At 39.6% G+C, this 21,448-nt stretch overlaps 1 protein-coding gene across 6 annotated transcripts in view; it reads left to right on the top strand.

Annotated features, from left to right (window-relative positions):
* The window catches only part of LOC123775278 (uncharacterized), a 477,428-nt gene extending 455,980 nt beyond the window's left edge, over positions 1-21,448 (top strand). For all 6 annotated transcript variants that reach the window (XM_069311593.1, XM_069311592.1, XM_069311596.1 and 3 more), the window contains 6 exons: positions 11,144-14,212; positions 14,474-14,649; positions 17,825-17,996; positions 18,121-18,690; positions 18,826-18,905; positions 19,223-21,448. In XM_069311593.1, coding sequence (XP_069167694.1) covers positions 11,144-14,212; positions 14,474-14,649; positions 17,825-17,996; positions 18,121-18,690; positions 18,826-18,905; positions 19,223-19,454 — 4,299 coding nt within the window. In that variant the 3' untranslated portion in view covers positions 19,455-21,448. The remainder of the gene's footprint in view (positions 1-11,143; positions 14,213-14,473; positions 14,650-17,824; positions 17,997-18,120; positions 18,691-18,825; positions 18,906-19,222) is intronic.

Here is a 21,448-nt window from a genome sequence, read left to right as displayed (position 1 = left end):
GGTCCCCAGGACTATATGCGAATGAAAACTCACACCCCAGAAGTGACTCGAACCCATACTCCCAGAAGCAACGCAACTGGTAACTACAGGGCGCCTTAATCCGCTTGACCATCACGGCCGTCAAAAGGAAGTGATAGCCGAGGCTACTTGAGCCACTTCCCCGACGGCAACTCGGATGGTAATCTTGGGCATAGCATTTCACCAAATCACCTCATTCTTTGGGGCACACGTGAGGAACACAAATGCGAACAAGCCTGAATGGTCCCCAGGACTATATGCGAATGAAAACTCACACCCCAGAAGTGACTCGAACCCATACTCCCAGAAGCAACGCAACTGGTAACTACAGGGCGCCTTAATCCGCTTGACCATCACGGCCGTCAAAAGGAAGTGATAGCCGAGGCTATTTGAGCCACTTCCCCGACGGCAACTCGGATGGTAATCTTGGGCATAGCATTTCACCAAATCACCTCATTCTTTGGGGCACACGTGAGGAACACAAATGCGAACAAGCCTGAATGGTCCCCAGGACTATATGCGAATGAAAACTCACACCCCAGAAGTGACTCGAACCCATACTCCCAGAAGCAACGCATATAGTCCTTTCATTCGCATATAGTCCTGGGGACCATTCAGGCTTGTTCGCATTTGTGTTCCTCACGTGTGCCCCAAAGAATGAGGTGATTTGGTGAAATGCTATGCCCAAGATTACCATCCGAGTTGCCGTCGGGGAAGTGGCTCAAATAGCCTCGGCTATCACTTCCTTTTGACGGCCGTGATGGTCAAGCGGATTAAGGCGCCCTGTAGTTACCAGTTGCGTTGCTTCTGGGAGTATGGGTTCGAGTCACTTCTGGGGTGTGAGTTTTCATTCGCATATAGTCCTGGGGACCATTCAGGCTTGTTCGCATTTGTGTTCCTCACGTGTGCCCCAAAGAATGAGGTGATTTGGTGAAATGCTATGCCCAAGATTACCATCCGAGTTGCCGTCGGGGAAGTGGCTCAAATAGCCTCGGCTATCACTTCCTTTTGACGGCCGTGATGGTCAAGCGGATTAAGGCGCCCTGTAGTTACCAGTTGCGTTGCTTCTGGGAGTATGGGTTCGAGTCACTTCTGGGGTGTGAGTTTTCATTCATATATATATATATATATATATATATATATATATATATATATATATATATATATATATATATATATATATATATATATATATATGTCTGCAGCGGGTGACAAGCACTTATATGCCTACACTAGGCGTATAGGGGGTGATATATATGACTTAGGGGGGCGGTGGCTGAGTGGACAGCACGCTGTACACGTAATCCAGTGGTCCGGGGTTCAATTCCCGGCGCCGGCGAGAAACAATGGGCAGAGTTTCATTCACCCTGATGCTCCTGTTACTTAGCGGTTAATTAGTTACCTGCGAGTTAGACAGCTGTTACGGACTGCTTCCTTGGTGTGTGTGTGGGGGGGGGGGCAAATAGTAGTAACAGTTGATTGATTGGCAGTTGAGAGGCGGGCCGAAAGAGCAGAGCTCACCCCCCCCCCCCCCGCAAGCACTATAAGGTGAATACAACTAGGTGAATACTAGTGTTGACCAAACCACTGAAAATGATTTACAACACCCCAATACATACATGAGATTCCAGTGGAATGGAGGACAGCTCAGCCCCGTTCTCTTGACTTGCCACAACGTACAAATTACAAAGTGCTAACCTTACCAGAAACGTACGAACCCAAGCCACCCACCTAGCCTTATGCATAGAAAACGTGGTATATGTGAGGCTACTTTTCATAGTATGTACAATGAAAAGTAGCAATAAAAAATATATATCCAGGCTACGAACATTCGGATAGGATTGGATAGGAACGGATAGGATATATATCTGGATATATAAATATATCCAGATATATATTTATATATCCAGGCTACGTTGGGGATATATTGTGTACGTTGTACTATGTATTGTGTACGGTGGGGGATCCTAAGGTATACAGTGAGACGTGTTAGTTGAGAGGACTCGGGTTGAGCGACGTCGCATGCATTGCCTGTAAATTACTTGCTTGAAAGAATATGAGGAAATTAGTAAATTGTCTCCAAATGCCAACATGGTGTTAGAGAAAGTTAAGTCAACCTTAACAAACCTGGATTGAAATTATGCATTTAGTGAAATATTTTTACGCAAAATAGAGACTTAAGCAGAGGAGGTTGCTATACTAGATAAAAGAGAAAATTTCCACCGACAGAAAACAAGTAGGGAGCCGGTCGGCCGAGCGGACAGCACGCTGGACTTGTGATCCTGTGGTCCCGGGTTCGATCCCGGGCGCCGGCGAGAAACAATGGGCAGAGTTTCTTTCACCCTATGCCCCTGTTACCTAGCAGTAAAATAGGTACCTGGGTGTTAGTCAGCTGTCACGGGCTGCTTCCTGGGGGTGGAGGCCTGGTCGAGGACCGGGCCGCGGGGACACTAAAGCCCCGAAATCATCTCAAGATAACCTCAAGTAGGGAGTGAGAGGAGAGATCTCAGATACGACTACCACAAGGGTCTGTTCTAAGGCCAGTGCTATTTCTGCTATACCTAAATAACTTGATTGAAGAAGTGAAGGTGGATGTAAGCCAGTACACGAACATTGTAAAATAGTTACAGGAAGACCTAGGATATAGTTCAGGGACGGTTGGAAATATGGCTACTCGACATCAACTCAAATATATGCAAGACAACCGAAATTGAGAAATAAGCAAGAAGACCCATTGAATAAAACGAACCGAAATGAAGAAGATTCCTTTAAACAACAAATAAAAAAGTCTTGGGAATTGACATAAGCCTTAGCCAGAAGCTTGCGCAAATAGGATATTATCAGTAGCATATGAAACATTTGCAAAAACTAGAGTAGCATTTAAGAACTTAGAAAACAAGATTAAGAACTTAGAAAACAAGAGTTTCCGAACACCGTACACGATATATGTGAGGCCCATTTTAGAGTATGTCGCCCAGGTGCGGAATCTACACTTAAAGGATCATAAAACCTAACTGTAAAATGTCAAGAGACATGCAGCGAGTCCAATGTCAGTCAGAACTGCGAGAATTAAAGTGTGCGAGGCTAAGAGAGAGAGATGTCTTCCTGGTCTCCTTTGTCTCTGAGATGTCAAGACCTTGTCTCCCGTGGAGAGACAGAAGAGAGAATACATCATGAAGACACAAGGTTGTTAAGGAATTGATAAGGCTGACTGAGTGATAAGGTTATCATCCTGGGGGGGGGGGGCAGTAATTCGACCACCTTCATATAAGCCTAACATGTATTTATGTACCTGCTTGATGGGGTTCTAGGAGTTCTTCTACTCCCCAATTGACTTGTGAGAGCTTGGTTCACCAGGCTGTTTGCTTGACGCGGCCCGCAGGTCCACATATCCACCACAGCCTGGTTGTTCCGACACTTCTTGAAGAAACACTAGTTTTCTCTTGAAGATCTCCGCGGTTGTATGTATACACTCTGGCTGCCTGTCCCCAGACACAATGAATTAGTATTAGTATTAGTTATCAATTACAGTATTTGCCGGACTTTTTAGTGCAAGGGAAATACACCTTTGCATACTAGATTAGTGTACACCTTTGGATACTAGATTAGTGTACATCTTTGTATACTAGATTAGTGTACATCTTTGTATACTAGATTAGTGTACATCTTCGTATACTAGATTAGTGTACACCTTTGTATACTAGATTAGTGCTGATGTTTGACCACGAAACATGAATCTCCGCTCTGCCTTCTTACTGAAATTTATAATTTTCACAAAAGACACTTGATCATGTTCATAATATTTTTACCAGAGCACAATCTACATATCCAATGACGGCGTGTGGGTTATACTTGTTAGTGTTTATGTGAGCGTAAAGCGGGCCCCCACGAGTATTGTGGGAGGTGTTTACAGATGATGCTTGTTGGTTCAGGCGAGGTGTAGACCGGAATAGAAAGCACACTGGACTTGTGATCTTGTGGTCCCGGGTTCAATCCCGGGCGCCGGCGAGAAACAATGGGCAGAGTTTCTTTCATCCTATGCCCCTGTTACCTCAGCTGTGATACACCCAGAGCTGGTGATTACAGGTGGATTTAAAACCTGGCTACTGCATGACACCCACTCTTGGTTTGGTCTCTTATATTTGAGGGATGATAGTATCAGCATCTTAAGGAAGGATTATAAGTATAAATTTCGCCAATTCTGCATTGGTTAAAAGTGCAATATGCTCTGTGTGGACTAAAACTTAATAATCCACATATATCATATGAAAATACCCGAAGGAAGAAAGTTTTGTGTCATAGCTTTATATATATATATATATATATATATATATATATATATATATATATATATATATATATATATATACATATATATATATATATATATATATATATATATATATATATATATATATATATATATATATATATATATATATAATGTGTGTGTGTGCAAGAACTAACGATGACTGGCGGATTTGATATACTTGTCTTCGCCAAGGTAGAGAGCCTGTTAAGCCTACCCACTTTTAATATTAATGATGATTATAGGCTAAAACATTAGGTTGGTCCCATCTCTATTTGGTGGACGTAGTCACTCACAACTAGCTGCACTATACGTAGCTACTAGTGCATTTAAATCACTTGAAAACTTCCGTTGAACATAATAAAAGGTTTACGATCTCTTTTCGTATGGATAGCATCTCACACAATATATATATTCGTGATTACACATCGTATGGAACAAAGATGAAACTGAACTAGAACTTCTTACATCACATCTGTTTCTAAAACTATTTTGCTCCACACATTCAGGTCTGATAGAGAATCTCGGACACTTAAAGATCGGAAAGCAATAGTATACAAACTTATGATCTGTTTAGATCTGTATGGGCAGTATAAATAGTATAGTAGACAGTGCGGCTAAGTAATTACCAGGATCAGTACTCGCAGAAATCACAATAGCGTGATGCATTGTTTACCAGGATCAGGGAGGGTTGTGGCAGGTGGGCACAAGTGACGGCTTTCCCATTCCTGAGCACCCCGTGTGTAAACTGCGAGCAGGAATGATTAACTATCCAATAATTTGACTCTGTAAACCTGGCTGTATGAGGCACCTGGAACTTTGCAATTGTTTTGTTCACTCCCATGTTCTTGAGGTTATCCTCTCAATCCATCCAAAATCTGCCAGTGCTGGCTATCAAAGGCTATGTAACCCTTCTGTACTCAAGACCAACTGGAAAAAATGCCGATATACCTTTTTCAATGTGTGTGCGGGGGAGAAAAAGGTTGATTGACAGTCGAGAGGCGGGCCGAAAGAACCAGAGCTCAAGCACAACTAGGTGAATGCCTGAGTAAGGTAATAAAATCAAGTCCACGAGGCTTGGTGTGTGGGGGCCCAGGTGTAGTTCTCCCACACACGCGGCCCCACAACACAGATACTGTCGTTCCCGCAGTACTTCTTGCTAGTTTGCTCTCGGATTCCTTACAAATTATATGCATGTTTCATGTTTACACTTTTATATATTTATCGCCGACGTATTCATTCATATTTTGCAAATTTGTATATTATCTATAATTTGATTATTTATATTGGTGTACATTGTCTCTTAATGTGCCTGCTTCTTAAATCATCCCCAAGCTATTCCACATTCCAAGAAATTATATTGTAACGACCTAAAGGTTCCCAATAATCCTCCTAATCGCTAATAACACCTACAGTCTATTCACTAACAGTCAATGACATCATCAGTTACATAATATATGTCCCCAAGAAGTTCCAATAGCCAGCAAGCTTTTCCACCAGCCGGTTTACAAGAGCCTTGGCCAAGAAACAGGTCAGATGAAGCGTAGATATAAGCCGATTAGGAACATAACATCACTCGGGAGACATCTCCCGTCACGCAGGGTGCAGTCGCACCTCAACAGATCTCCAGTATCAGCTCTTGATACTGGTAATGGCTCAAATGGGCCACCACTTACGGGTTATTCATGCCCGTGCTACCTCTTGGGTGGCTTAATCTTCATCACACAGCCCCGCTCCTGTGCCAGATGAGTCCACTACGGGCTCACCATAGCCCATGATGCATGGAACTTATGTTGTGAGTAGCTGATCCTAAGACAACAACAGCTCTGAATATACCGCAGATCTTCTCCAAACACCACCAATATGCATTATCATACGACGTAACGCTCTATGAGTCAAGTTCCTACTCTCCCACAAGCCTCGCCACGGAACAGAGCTACTCCCGGCCATATCCGAGCTCTCTGCTGTCTACCAGGGGGTAGAGAGCTTCCAGCTCTACCCCCTGACCTCGCTCAAGTTTTCTGCTTTCTGCTTCGGGCTACCGTCAGCACCACGCCCTTTACCTGACTCCGCCAGCAATAAAGCAGCAGCAGCTACATCAAGGTCTGCAGGATGGTAGAGAAGATTTCAACCAATTGTGAATCACTTATTTTGTGAACAGGACACAGTAGAATATTTGAGATGCACGTGCAGGAGCAAATACCAGCCTCAATACAAAAACAAATCAACTCTGACTAAAAATCAGAAGAGAACATAAAATGTAAGGCTGATCTGAACCTCCACTAGCAAAATCTGGGTACAACACAAGAATATCTTCCAATATTCCTGAGTGTATGAAGTAATTACACAGCTCAAAGTATCTCATACCATTTGGTCTGAAGTCACATATAAGAGGGCAATGACAGATATAGTGTTGGAGAGTATGTCCCAGCTCTTGTTCACACAGTTTACAACTTGAATGTTGACCATTGGGGGACTCATTATCAGCAGTCACCTGCCATAGATATCAGTATCCCAGCACCTGCCATAGATATCAGTATCCCAGCACCTGCCATAGATATCAGTATCCCAGCACCTGCCATAGATATCAGTATCCCAGCCTAATTCTGACAATTACAATGTCACTGTTTAGTGGATGTCTTATGCTGTCCGGACATATAATTCTCGGGTCTAAACATGTCATAGAACTTTATACTCGTGCTTTCTGGCCTGTGTGTCAGTGGCTGCTCTTGTGTCTTCCCTAATGTCCTGAAATATTGCTGTTTTTACAGCAGAGATTGGAATGCCCAAGAAGAAAGGAAATGTTAGCATCGTGGAAAATACCGGACATACCATTCAAAATTATCTAACAAAGACGAGATACAAATTAAATACAATTTCACATGCGTGTTAACAACAAAGATTTAAAATTCATAGAACTTTGAATGTTGATATTACTTTACTAATATCAACATTCAAGTTGATATTACTTTACTAATATCAACATTCAAGTTGATATTACTTTACTAATATCAACATTCAAGTCATGGATACTCATCTACCGGCAACCACCCTAGCTTACGTAAGCTAAGGGTCCGTGCAGGAATAACTCTAAAGCAAAAAAGTGTGATACTCGAGGGCATATAACCAAACTCAGGGATGCTGGTGGACTAGCGGTACGCACCGTATATTACCATCACTGGTTGACGTGGTGACCCTTAATTGGATATGGCATTTAAGGCAAATGCAGCGAGATGATTATGGCTACCCGGGAAAATAGTAGTAGCGTTCTGACATTTTAACATTACACTTAATTTGTGATAACATTTAACAGAAGTAAATCAGCAAATGGATAAAGGCGTCACGATTGAGTGGATTGTAATACGTGCGTTGAGGAGGATGGAAGTATTCGTGGTGGTGACGGCACTTCCCTCTCCTGCCTCCCCCTTCCCCCAACACGCCCTCCCTCCCCTCCCCCCCTCTCTCACTCCTACCCATCCAGTGGCTAGCGCCTCCTCCTCCTCCATGAGGAAGTTTTATTATTGTTATTATTATTATTTTCTACCACGAACGTGGCCACACATTTACAATGCTAACCAGCATACAGGTATATACATTTTCTTCTGTCCTCCATGAACAGGGTAAGAGATCTGTTAAACATATAGTTTAACAGATCATATCTCAAAAATAGTTCAGGGATTTATTGAACAATCAACCACAATTCAATTTCTTTCTTTATTATGCACCCCATACCCATCCCGTGGGCGGTGGAGTAAAGGCTTACAGAGGCACATAATCGGTTCAGGAACTGAACCCCTCTAGTTCGTTTAGCTAAGGAAATAACAATCTTTTGACGCTAATTACAAAATTATTAATGTTATGTATACATGTACACATACTCATACATACATGTACATATATATACGTATACATAATACACATACATATTTAATCACCCACACAAATACAGTCAACCACAGAAAGTGATTGTAGTGCTTTTAAAATGCTAATCTAACCTACAGACATAAATCCACACACAGAGTTAGGTCTGCCCTACATAAAGTGGTCGATGTGTTCATTACATAGTGTCATTAATGTGCATTTACAAAGGTGAAATGTAATTCTTATCAGCTTCCACATATACTTTATACACATATACATACGCACACATATACATATGTACACATACATACACATACATTTATGGCTCTCCTACTGTGAGAGAGTAAGATAGCTGATAGAGAAACTAGTGTGTTATTAAGCACTTAACCACTGAAGGTGATTAAGATGCTTTTACAAGCTCAGGTTATATACTTACATCACATACATATATCGTATGTATAGTTGATATATAAATGATACATTACATGGTCAATCTTGGGTACAAATCTAATATATCATCAAGTGTTCCAGTACTCATATAGTAATTACAGGGTTCAGCATACCTTAGCCCAGGAGGGCGAAAGTCAGTCAATATGAGACATTCTACAATATAATGTTCAAGAGAGTGCATGTTTTCTCTTTCACAAAGTTGACACATTGTGTACTCGACATTTGGGTTTTGAGAAAGCTGCCAGATGTAAGAACTTACACTGTAACACACACACACACACAAACACGCACACCAGGAAGCAGCCCGTGACAGCCGACTAACTCCTAGGTACCTATTTACTGCTAGGTAACAAGGGCATAGGGTGAAAGAAATCTTCCCATCGTTTCTCGTCGGCGCCCGGGATCGAACCAGGGACCACAGGATCACGTGTCCAGCGTGCTGTCCGCTCGGCCACCGGCTCCCCTAACCTGTGGCACATGATTGTGTGTGTGTGTACAGATAAAGTATACATTAGTGCATAGTGCCAAGGCCCAAACTGTAGACTTTTCCAGCATATACCTTTACCGCTATTTTGTTCTTTTGAGACTTCCACTTTGATGCTGTACACTGTTTATTATTCGCTGTTTCTGTCTTCTCTGTTTGCACAAAATCATTTAATTTTATCATATTTCGAAGTTGATGAAGCTGTTAATGTTTCTCCGGCTTCCATAACTTGTTTTATTTCTTCGTAACGAGAAAAGTGTGGTTTTAAACCATATTGCAACATGATGTTATGTTGTATTGGCTAAGGTCATATTTTGTTTATTTTTATGCCAAGGGTGTTTGTATTAGAAGAAATTCAAGAAATCAAATTAAAGAGCTCCGTGAAGTGGAATGGGAATAACAAAGGGTGAAGGTAAACTTGCGAGAAGTGGTGCTGGAGGCATCCTGTCTGGAGCTTTCACATCACTATAAACAGTTATCTTGTGGTCTTTGTGGTGATGTCTGTAACGGAAACTTTGGCTCGACTTGGTCGTGGCTCAGGAGCTAGTCTCCATGCACCTAGACCGCGATTACACTGACAACAACAAAAGGTAAACATAGCACTTCAACTTGTCCATCGTGACCGAGTCTCGATATTTCATTGGCTAACACGAAAAAGCTAAAATAAAACTGGTTTCCAGAGTTAACAGAATTGGTGTTTGCATGTCTCAGATTTGACATTCTGTAAGCCCAACTAGCCATGCGTGTTCTACCATAAGGTACTTAGGGTAATGGCTCACGCTATGAGACAAAGAACAAACTAAGTCACATTACACGAGCTGCAGTGGTTATTGAGCACATTTAATTGTGCAGTAGGAGGTAAACAACCTTGTTTTGACCTGAATATGCAGTAAAGTGATTTTGTTAAAGGTTCATTGTTATTATTTAACAGAGATGGGATAGATTGCATAGGCAGTTACCAACCAATGTGATGATACAGGTGTTGCACACATTACAATTTAAGGTAATAATGTGTAGGTTCTTATCTATACTATAAGTCGATGCAATCGGTTTGGTTAGGCATCAAGAAATTAAAGTTATAAAATGGGCTAAATAATCAGTTAATTATACAGCGGGCTTAGTAATGATGGTTTTGAAATTGAAATTGAAATAAGTTTATTAAGGCAAAATACACACAAAGGGATGAGGTAGCTCAAGCTATTCTCACCCCGTTCAGTACATCGTCTTAATACATACATATACACACATCACAAACAATAAACATATTACCAAACATTCTGAGAGATAAACATATACATTTCCTTAATGATGGTTAGTCATGAAAAATACGCCAGTATAATACATATTGGAAGTTTGGAGATGGTGCTTTGGCTTACAGAAATGCAATTTTCTCTTTCTTTGTGAGGAGTCTAGCTTTATTAAGTAATTATCAAAAGAAGGGACCAAACCGGCTATATTAAATCCACTTACACAACCCTACCAGTTCGATGCATTGTAGTGATGGCCACACATGCGGTCCTTTGGTTTTTTGTTCAGATAAAACAGTCCATTATGCTCCGTAAGTACAAGTACATCGCCGTCACCGAAGCAAGGCTCCTACTGTACCACTACTCGTCAGGCGCCATTGATTCTACCTCCTCCTCTGCTCCACCTGCAGAATACTCACGATGAAGCGCCTTGACCAGGCGCCTCTGTAAACATATTTCGGACACATTACAATTTTTAAACCGTTTGTTGCCATCACACTTGTCCTTTATATGCATAAAAGATAGTGCTATCCTTTACCCCTTATATTTTGTTTCTAACGAAGCTAAGGCAGGGTAGATTAGTTGGTGAATACTTGTTGCATTCGTAAGAATGTAGCACAGTAATAATATAACTAGCATGAAAATCTTGCCCATTGCTAGGACTATAATGATAAGCCTAACAGTCTTATGTTTTTACTTCTCGAAGATAAATTTAAAGCCATTGATGAGTTGAATAATTAAGATAGTCATATTGTATTCTTCTTGGTGTTCCAGGTGCTAGTTGGAGAGGCAGCGTGGTCTGGAGAGCGGGTGTCGGAGTTGAGGCAGTTGGCTCGCCAAATCCAATTACATGTTGCAGAAGACTCTGCACAGGATACACCCCTCGTCGCCGAGGTTGAGCGGCTAGGATTTAGAATCACTAATTTGACAGAAGCTATTACTCAGCTCAGCAGCAGCTTGGCACTACAAGTGGATGCTGAAAACCAACAACAAGAGGAGGCTGCTCTACATGAGCTACAAGCTGGCATCAATGGTGCAAAAACTCTTCTAGCATTGCCTGAACCTGGGCTAGAGCAGGCGGCAGAGCGAGCTGTCCAACTGCAAGATCAATTGGTGACTTTGGGTAGCTCTGGTGGACCCATTATTGAGAGTGGCCCAACACAGGTGGTAGAAGCTTGGCAGATTGCAGTTCGTGATACACACTCTCGTTATGAACAAGTGGTGGCGGGTCTTGGTGGTGATGATGAACAACTTGCAGCTGCTCTGATCACTTGGAAGCAATACGTGGAAAGTGTGGAGGCAGAAATGAATGCACCAGCCCCTGCCTCACGTGAGGGTCTCCACGAAGCCTCCCGCCTGTGCCAGGTTCACCGTTCCATCCTAACCACACAGACCAATGTCCTGTCAACAATGCAAGAGCAAGCACAACAAGAGGATGCACCTCCACGAATCAAAGACCTACAAGGTCGTTTACGTGAACTTATTCTGCGGCACAAAACTGTTCTTACTACAGTCAGTGAACGAGAGCAAATTTTACTCCAAACTATTGCCACTTGGGAAACGTATCGAGTCAAGGTGGCTCAGTTGCAAACTTGGATATTGGCGCTAGAACAAGAGAAACAAGGCCTCCAGTTGAGGCAAGTTGCTCGTAGGCGACTTGATAAAGTTATCAGTAGACTGCAGTCCTTGCTAGAACAATTATGTCGTGGAGAAGAACAAGTAGAAGGTGTTGCAAAACTTTGCCAAAAATTAATGTCATCATGTGATCCAAGTATACACTCCATCATAAAGGCAGAACTAGCATCTCTGCAGCAGCGTGTGACAAATATGCGTGCTGGTGTAGAAACTTGGCTCAGTTACCTTAACAAAAGCTCTAAACTATGGCGACGCTATGAAGAAGTATACAATAAACTCCATACTGTGTTAAGTGATTTGCAGGCTGGATTGTCTGCTGATCTTCCTTCAGATTTCAGCAGTGTGCAAGAAACCATCACGAAATACCATAGAATTACTGCGTCTTTGGAAGCCTTAACTGGAGATTTGTCATTGTTAAGAACCACTCGGGAAGAGATGATTGATTCACTAACTCCTGCTGATCTTCGACTAGTTACCCAACGAATGTGGCGGGTCACACAGTTACAAGCCGAGCTGCTCCATCAGTACAGACTCAGAATTAGTACCTTGGAGGATAGATTAGAGTTATGGCAATTGTATGATACTAGATATCAGCAGTTCCTTTCCTGGGCTAAGGATATGGAAGCTAAAATTGATGGCGGCTCAGAACAGTACATTGACACTCTAATTAGAAAACTTGAGCATGACTATCAAGAAGATATAAAGACTAAGAGCATAGAAAAACTTTGGCTTATATCTGAGGGTGAAGAATTAATATCCTGTAGTAATGAAGATCAGGCTGCTGACTTGAAAGAGAAAGTAGACAAAATTGAAACAACTTGGAAGCATATTCATGATAAATGTAGTAGTAGAAAACAAAAGCTTCAGGACATTGTTACCACCATTAACAAGGCTGAGGTTACATTAGCAGAACTGAAGGAATGGCTTTTCTTAATTGAGAAAAAGCTGTCAAGTCCTGTGGTCTTCCAGAATAGTTCCAAGAAACAAATAGATCATCTCTTAGAAGCTGAAGAAGAGATACGAAAGGAGATTGAAAAGCAGAGTGGAACCATTTCTTCTGTCTTAAACCTTTGTGATATGGTAATTCGTGACTGTACAGAATTTGATGCAAATGGTGACACAGACTCTCTGCAGGAGGCACATCATAATCTTGAGCGCCGATGGGGGGAGATTTGTACTCGCTCTGCTGAAAGAAAAGTATTCATCAAGAAGACATGGAAAATGTGGCAGGACCTCATTGCAGTGAACACTTCTTTTGAAACCTGGTTAACCATGATGGAGTCAAAAGTAAGCGAGATATCTGCCTCGTCGACACTTGTACCATACAACAAAATTGAGGAGAGAATCTCCATGGTCCACGAGCTGCAACCTTTGATTCATGACCAAACACTTCAATATGAAAATCTTAACCAAAACTACAGAGTGCTGGCAAGACCTTATGGAAGAGAAAATAGATTGGATCAAGCTAATGAAATCAGAACAATGGTTAAGACTTCCAATGCACGATTCCACATCCTTAGCTATCATGTTACTGTAATTTTAAGGCGTCTGATGTATAGTAGAAGATTATATGAAGAATTTGAAAATACAAGAGAACAGTTAATGTCTTGGCTCAATGATTTTGATCTTAAAGTATCTGAATATGAACATCAGTCACAAGGAGATCTGGAATACAAAAAGAGGGCTCTTTTAGAACTTGTTGCTGAATATGAAAAACACGAGGCACAATTAAAGAGCTTTGATGATATGATTATTTACCTTTTTAAGAGAAGCTGCAATTCTGATTGTATCCTCATAGAAGAAAGTCTTACAGAGTATTGGATAGCGAGGAAACACATTCACTCTCACCTTTTGGCCTTACAAGAAGCTATTGAGATTGAAATAACTCAAATCACAACAATAACTACAACCACACAGATTTTAGAGACTACTCACAGGACACTAAGACTTTCTGAAGAAAGATCACTTCAAGATCAGGAAGATGATGACTACAAAGTCCCTCTGATGTCAGATGCAGAGCTACTCAACTTAGAACCAACCTTCAGTTCAACAGATATGTCACTCATTGGTGCAGTGGGTGGGAGGTCCTTGGCTGTAGAGATGCGTGTTGCACTCGATGAAAGCAAGAGACTTCTTGCACAATTAGAAGAAGCGCTGAAATGCCCCACACCACAAGGGGCTGAAGTTGACAAGATGTACTATTCCTTTGTAAGTACAGAAGTATCTTACCTAATATATGCTTGTATTAAAACATAATTACATGTACAGTATATAAATATATATAAGCAAAAGTTCAAATGTAAAATTTGTTCAGCTATAGCATAGTTTGAACAGAAAGATAGTTTTACTTTTTCATATTCTAAAGTGATAATATTTACTTTTTCATATTTCTAAAGTGATAATATTTACTTTTTCATATTTCTAAAGTGATAATATTTACTTTTCTAATATTCTCTTCATTGTACGTAGTCGAAGCAACTAGCAGGATGTCGGTCATCTGTAGACCTTTTGAGCTCCTTGGTGCGGCATACTGGTGATGACAGTGAAGCAAGAGATCTTCACCCTGAAATAGATGTTGTTATAGAAGAATTTAAACAATTGGAGGGCCTTTCACAAGCAAAGCAACAGAGGCTCAAAGAGAACAGGTAACATACTTTTGTCACAAAAATATACATTTTCTTATTTAGTTTAATATATATATATATATATGTCGTACCTAATAGCCAGAACGCACTTTTTGGACTACTATGCAAGGCCCGATTTGCCTAATAAGCCAATTTTTCCTGAATTATTATATTTTCTCTAATTTTTTTCTTATGAAATGATAAAACTACCCATTTCATTATGTATGAGGTCAATTTTTTTTTATTGGAATTAAAATTAACGTAGATATATGACCGAACCTATCCAACCCTACCTAACCTAACCTAACCTATCTTTATAGGTTAGGTTTGGTTAGGTAGCCGAAAAAGTTAGGTTAGGTTAGGTTAGGTAGGTTAGGTTGTCGAAAAACAATTAATTCCTGAAAACTTGGCTTATTAGGCAAATCGGGCCTTGCATAGTAGGCTGAGAAGAGAGTTCTGGCTACTAGGTACGACATATATATATATATATATATATATATATATATATATATATATATATATATATATATATATATATATATATATTGTTTTCATTGTTAAAACACTTTCGCACTCGTGGCACGATGTTAAAACACTTTCGCACTCTCGTGGCACGAAAACAAGTTACTAATTTTTCTCTTGAGTCATCACTTGTGACTTGTATACGAGTCCAACAATAAAATATTTGTATAAAGTTCATTTTTTATTCGATCGACTTTGGGATAGTTTCAAAATGAGCGCCTTTAAATTGCCCACAACTTGATACCAAAATGAAAGATGTAACACGAAACTTTGAAGTCAGAACACTTGAAAGATTATAAATACATTTTTGGGCAAAATTTTAAAATATTTGTTAACATTCTATTTATTGTGCTATTATTATGGGACTAGTTTTAAAATGCACGCCTTTTGATTGCTAACAATTTGATACCAAAATGAAAGATGTAACATGAAAATTTATGTCGGAACACTGGAAAGATATAAATAATTTTATGATGATGAGTGTCCAAAATTAAAATATTTATTAAAATTCCAATTATTCCTCTATTATTATGGGACGAGTTTTAAAATACGCGCCTTTATATTGCGAACAATTTGATACCAAAATGAAAGACGTAAGACGAAAGTTGATGTTATCAAACTGAACAAGTATACACATTAGGCCGCAGTGTGCAAATTGGTGCTCGTTCATGGGTAACTTTAGGCTTTGCTGTGGGGAGTCACGCTGGGCTTTTGAACATTATATGCATATACACCTGTAGGGAATTCTATTGCGAACACAATGATACCAAAACGAACGACGTAGCACTGGAATTAATAAGGTGAGAAAACTGAAACGAGTATACACATTTTGGTGTCGCCGTGTGCTCGCCCTGGGCACAACGTCTTAAGTTTGCGGCACGCATGCCGGGAGCGCGAAAGTGATAATTATTAAATTAAGAAAATTAAGAGCAGTCAATGTGATGTTTATATATTGTATATATAATTTTCAAATGATGTTATAGTTTTGTGTGTGCTTTCATTTTGTCTTGAAGTGTTTGTATTAGGCCTAAAAAAAAATCCTATGTTCCTAGTTATAAACATCAAATAAATTTCTAGAATTAAGATAAAATTAATAAGTTTGGTGTTAATGACATATAAATACTGTATTTGGAAATTTCATATAGTGTTTAATTTGATGAAAAACATACCAAGCATTTAAAAGCTGCTGTGTTTTAGTCGTGTGTCAGTGTCAAGTCTATTTTTATATATAGAGTAATGTATTTTAATAGTTAATGGCTTTGTAGATCTGAAAGGATTTATAGTAAAATGCCTAATTAGCATTTAAGAAAGCTGCTTTAAAATTGTGTGGTTAGTTGTGAGATAATGCCTTGTAGAATACAGCAGAAACGAGACATCAAAACCTATTTACAGAATTCAGAAATTTATATCTCATCCAGTCTCTGCAAGATGACGTCTCTTTAAAAAAAAAAAAAAAAAATAGCCTATCATTGGTGGTCCACTAGTGGGAGAAGCCAAATAGTGTGAAATAGTCACAAGTAGAATAATTACCCATTTTCTTTAAGAAAGGGGCAAGGCTTGAAAAAGCCTTTGAAGTTGGGGGAAAATTGTCTGTTTTATGATACTGCAGCCAAAGTATTAATAGCAAATATTTCTTATAATTTTCTTGAGATCAGTGAATAATGGTGTATATTACAATAAGAATAGTTTGAGATATTTATTTTCAAAATATTTAGCTAGGTGTAGCTGGTAAGCAATGCCAAAAAACATCATGGGGTTAAAATGTGGACCTTGGCACGTTGCTCTATATAGTTACGGACTATTCATGCCCATGCCACCTCTTGGGTGGCTTAATCTTTATCATTGAATCAATTGTTGCTCTATCTTGAATTCTGGTAACCCTGACCGGCTTTTATTCATCCCGTACTCCAGACCTGTAACGTACGATTATGTTACGTAGTTGGGTAGATTAGATACACAGTATTTAGTGAGTTTCATGTTAATTTAGTAGTCCTGGATACAGCAGTGTCGTAGAATCAGGTGGAGCTTGGAGCAGAGCAGAGAGCTGAGTGTGGCCGCAATCGTGGAGCTTTATGTGGGAGAGAGTTGTAGCTCGATGCGATTCTAGTCTGCTGCCTGTTCTGTGTCGAAGCTGTAGCGTCTTGGAGACGATTAGAACTGCCTACGCCGAGTGCTACATTCTTGACTGGAAATTGTACTCTTGTCTCTTCTCATATCGCTTCCTTATATTTGGTAACTATACCCCCTCACCTTTCTCTACTAGGATATGAAGATGTGAGAACTGTTACCTGTAATTAGGGATAGGATTATAGCTTGTGTAGTTAGTGCTAATTAGTTATGCCATTAAGATAATGAGATAATGGAGCGAGTAGACCTCGCTACAGACCATTCCCTCCCTCCCCCTTTCTGCAAAGTTGGATGAAGCTAGCCCCAAACATCTGGCTGCCAACTTTGGACAAACAGACATTCTCTTTTAAATAAAGCAAAACCATGTATGTCCTGTAGTTAAAAATGTGTACACTGTACATATCATAGACTTAAGCCTGTGACAGAATAGTGTGGAGTGTTTCCATTCTTAGCTACCAATGTTTTGGGAATTTTATTTAGTTTCTGGTTGGTAATGCAGACCTAGCTGTAGAATTGGCTTACTATGCATGTGCATGTTTGCTTGCAGCGAGACGTCTTCCTTGACGTGCCCGCTGTGTTGCAGACGCAATTGGCAACAGTTTGAAAATGATATGTGGCGGCTGGAGCAGTGGTTAACTCATGCCGAAGCTACCCAGTCAACTCAGCATAGTCCACCTACGCCAATGGAACAGTTGGAGGAAGTTGCTCAAGATCACAGGGTTAGTATAGGGGTATGACTTATTGCTTGCCACTTTTGTTATATAACTGCCAATTATTTTATACTATCTAGCAAGGTTTCCATGTATTTCCATTGATATGAACATTACCTTACATTTGTGATAGGAGTTCCTGATGGATCTTGATGGCCACAAGTCAGTGATAATGTCACTCAACATCATTGGCAAGCATTTAGCTGAACATACACGTGATGAGAGACGGGCCACACGAGTAAGAGATCGTCTCACTGCTGCCAACCAACGCTGGGAAGCAGTGTGTGCGGCAGCTTCTGTATGGCAGGCAAAGTTGCAAACCACCCTAATGGGTAATGCAGAATTCCATACTACTATTTCTGACCTGCTTGCATGGACAGATACAACAGAGGAGAATCTTTTGAAGATAGCAGCTGAAGAGGACATGGAAGAGCCAGCTCTGCGTGATCGCGTAGGTCGTGTTCTGGATGTACGTGCAGAAGTTGAACGGTGTGAACCACGTGTAGCATCTCTGCATGAAGCAGCACAGCATCTTCTTCCCACACAACAGGATGACCAGTGTGCTGCTGTACGTGAGCGCCTTGCACTTCTCTCTCGTCGTCTTCAGTTGCTACTTCAGATGTGTTCTCAACATCTGACTCAGCTGTCTCAGTTGCTTGGTCAAGACTTCACAAGTTCTTTGGCATCACTAGCATCTTCAGGGGTAAGTACTTAAAAGCTTACTCAACAAATAATTTTGGCATATAGTATATTTATTCATATGATTTTGCAGACCTGCATGAGAAAAATAGGATATGCACCAATGCACGTAGCACATGAAGGGCACTCTCTTTTCCAGCTGTACGAGTCTGCCGAGTTCTCTTTCTCGCGGCCAACCTCACCCAGCTCCCTGACAGCGAGCTTCCATTCTGATGCTCAGTACGTAAAAATTGGCCACTGGAACCTGCCAAGCACCTTCTGTCACAAAATGTTGTATTACACAAAGTAGAATTATGTCAAGTGATATTTATTTGTAGATATTTTTATTGAGCATTATTATATTTAATTTATTTTGTCCATTAGCTGTATTGTATTTGCTTTTGTATTTCAATTAGTTCTTAGTTTATATACAGTGAGAATAAAATATTTCTAGCATAATTTTGATATTTATAAATCAATACAATATATAACTTGATATCATATTACTTAATTTTTCAGCACCATCCTAAATTTCTTACTTTGTTTCATTCAAACAGTGATGGTCTAGGTGCTGAGGGCAGCAATGAGGGCGTTGTGCAACGCTCATACAGGTTCCTTGGGAGAGTGATGCGTGCTGCCCTACCTATTCAGGCCCTAATGCTGCTCATGCTAGGAGTGGCCTCACTAGTCCCAACTTCTGAAGATGACTATGCCTGCAGCATGGCCAATAATTTTGCTCGCAGTTTTGACCCAATGCTGCGATACCCTAATGGGCCGCCACCATTCTAAGTCCGCATATCATGCTCGCAACTCCAAATGGAGTTTCCCGTCTTCCTAAGGATCAGAAATTCGTGATAATTATTTTAACCAAATGTGACTCCAAAAACTATACAAAGTGTCTGATTATTCACATGTGAATGAAAGTGTGTGTGTGTGTGTATATGTATATATATGTATGTGTATTACACACACACACATTATATATATATATATATATATATATATATATATATATATATATATATATATATATATATATATATATATATATATATATATATATATATATATATATAATTAGTGTATATGTACATATACACACACACACACACACACACACAGTGCAGTATATATATATATATATATTACCAGTATAATATTCAGCTTACAGTTGCATCTTGATTAGTTTAGTGAGGCTCTGAAAATGGTCATAATGTTTTAATCAGTTTGTGGCTTATAAATATATGGTAAAGTTGTTGATTTTTATCAAGTTAAATACTATTAAATATTTTAATGGTGATGTAATGGTTATAAAAGTTCCTTATGTAAGTGCCCGCCGTTTTAATTAGAGATGAAGAAAATTTAAAAACTTCGTCTTATTTTTACATAATTCTTTGCCCAGGTTAGGGATGCAGTGTTGTCTCTTACTGTGTATATAGTCGGCGAGATGCTTACTGTAGTAACTCATCTATACCCAGACTATACTTAACTTCCCAACTATGGACATCACCCGGTGCTATTGTCTGGACACACTTTGGTGTTGGTGATTCTGAAAGCTGTTGCAGAACTAATGAGTAGGTGCTATAAGAATTTATCATGACCTTAAGAAATAAAAATGTTATATTAATGTTTAATTGAGAGATTAATATAATGTATTATTGAATATATTTTACTCTTAATTGATGGACTCAGGTTGAAGAGTTGGTTAGTAATTTAAGAAGTGGTGATAGCGTAGTCATTATTAGGCAACCTTGTGTTTTCAGTAGATGATGAATTATGTCATCTATTGATTTCACCCAGTCAGCTGAAGGCGACAAGTAAGACATCTATAGATATGTCCACTTGCCCTGGTGTATAAATCTTTATTGGTCATTTGTGATAAGTGTTTATGCCCACTGTTATGGTTCAGGAATTTGATACTTGGAATTGATCTAAAGATATTGATTCACAAGAAAAGCCAATTATTTTAAATGTACTTAGCACTGATCATTTTTATTCTGACATGGCTAAATAATCTTGTACATACAGTTTCCATTTTTTTATATATCTTTCTAAGATCTTTTAATTTATATTCTTTTGTGTATTTAATGTCTTCAGTATCATTAGTGAGGGCTTGGCAGTGTGGAAAACGGTTGATTATCGTGGAACATAATCAAATGTTTCTTACAAAGCTGGGTTTTACAGACAACATGCAAAATCATGCCCTTTATACTGTACTTTGTGTTTTGTCATTGGAGCATAAATGTTTAGGCATATGTACAGTTATCTGTGAAATCCAGTTTAAGCACTGACAGTACATTAGCTATTTGGTATGAAGTACATCTAATATGATGAAATGCCTTCCCATCTTTCATATTGATTTTTTTTTCTTTTACTGTAGGGTCTAAGCTTATTCGCTTGAATGCTTCCTGATGCAAATTATTTGATTTGGCTGGCCAGGGAAGATTTTTTTTTTATGTGGATTTAATTTTTTTTTTTGAAACGAGGTCATATGTTGAACTTCAGTGCCTGAACTAGATGAACCTAGTTTGTGCAGGCTGTGACATTTGTGCCATAGATATGTGACCAGCCAATATAGAATAAGAGTGCGAATACCTAGCCAATCAAAACAATTTTACCCAGTCATTTGGGACAGAAATGCTAATGCCCAGCCAATCAAAACTGCTTCACCACCAAATCAATAGCAGCCTCGGACTTCCATCCACTAGCATCGCTTTTGCCAGTGTAGCAGTCGTTTATACCATGGTGTGAGTTAAATTCATACAAATATATGTGTTCTTATA

This window comes from Procambarus clarkii, chromosome 70 (genome assembly GCF_040958095.1).
Source record: "Procambarus clarkii isolate CNS0578487 chromosome 70, FALCON_Pclarkii_2.0, whole genome shotgun sequence".
Taxonomy (NCBI): Eukaryota; Metazoa; Arthropoda; class Malacostraca; order Decapoda; family Cambaridae; genus Procambarus; species Procambarus clarkii.
The sequence above is the reverse complement of the archived record's forward strand: the minus strand, read 5'-3'. Positions and strand labels throughout refer to the sequence as shown.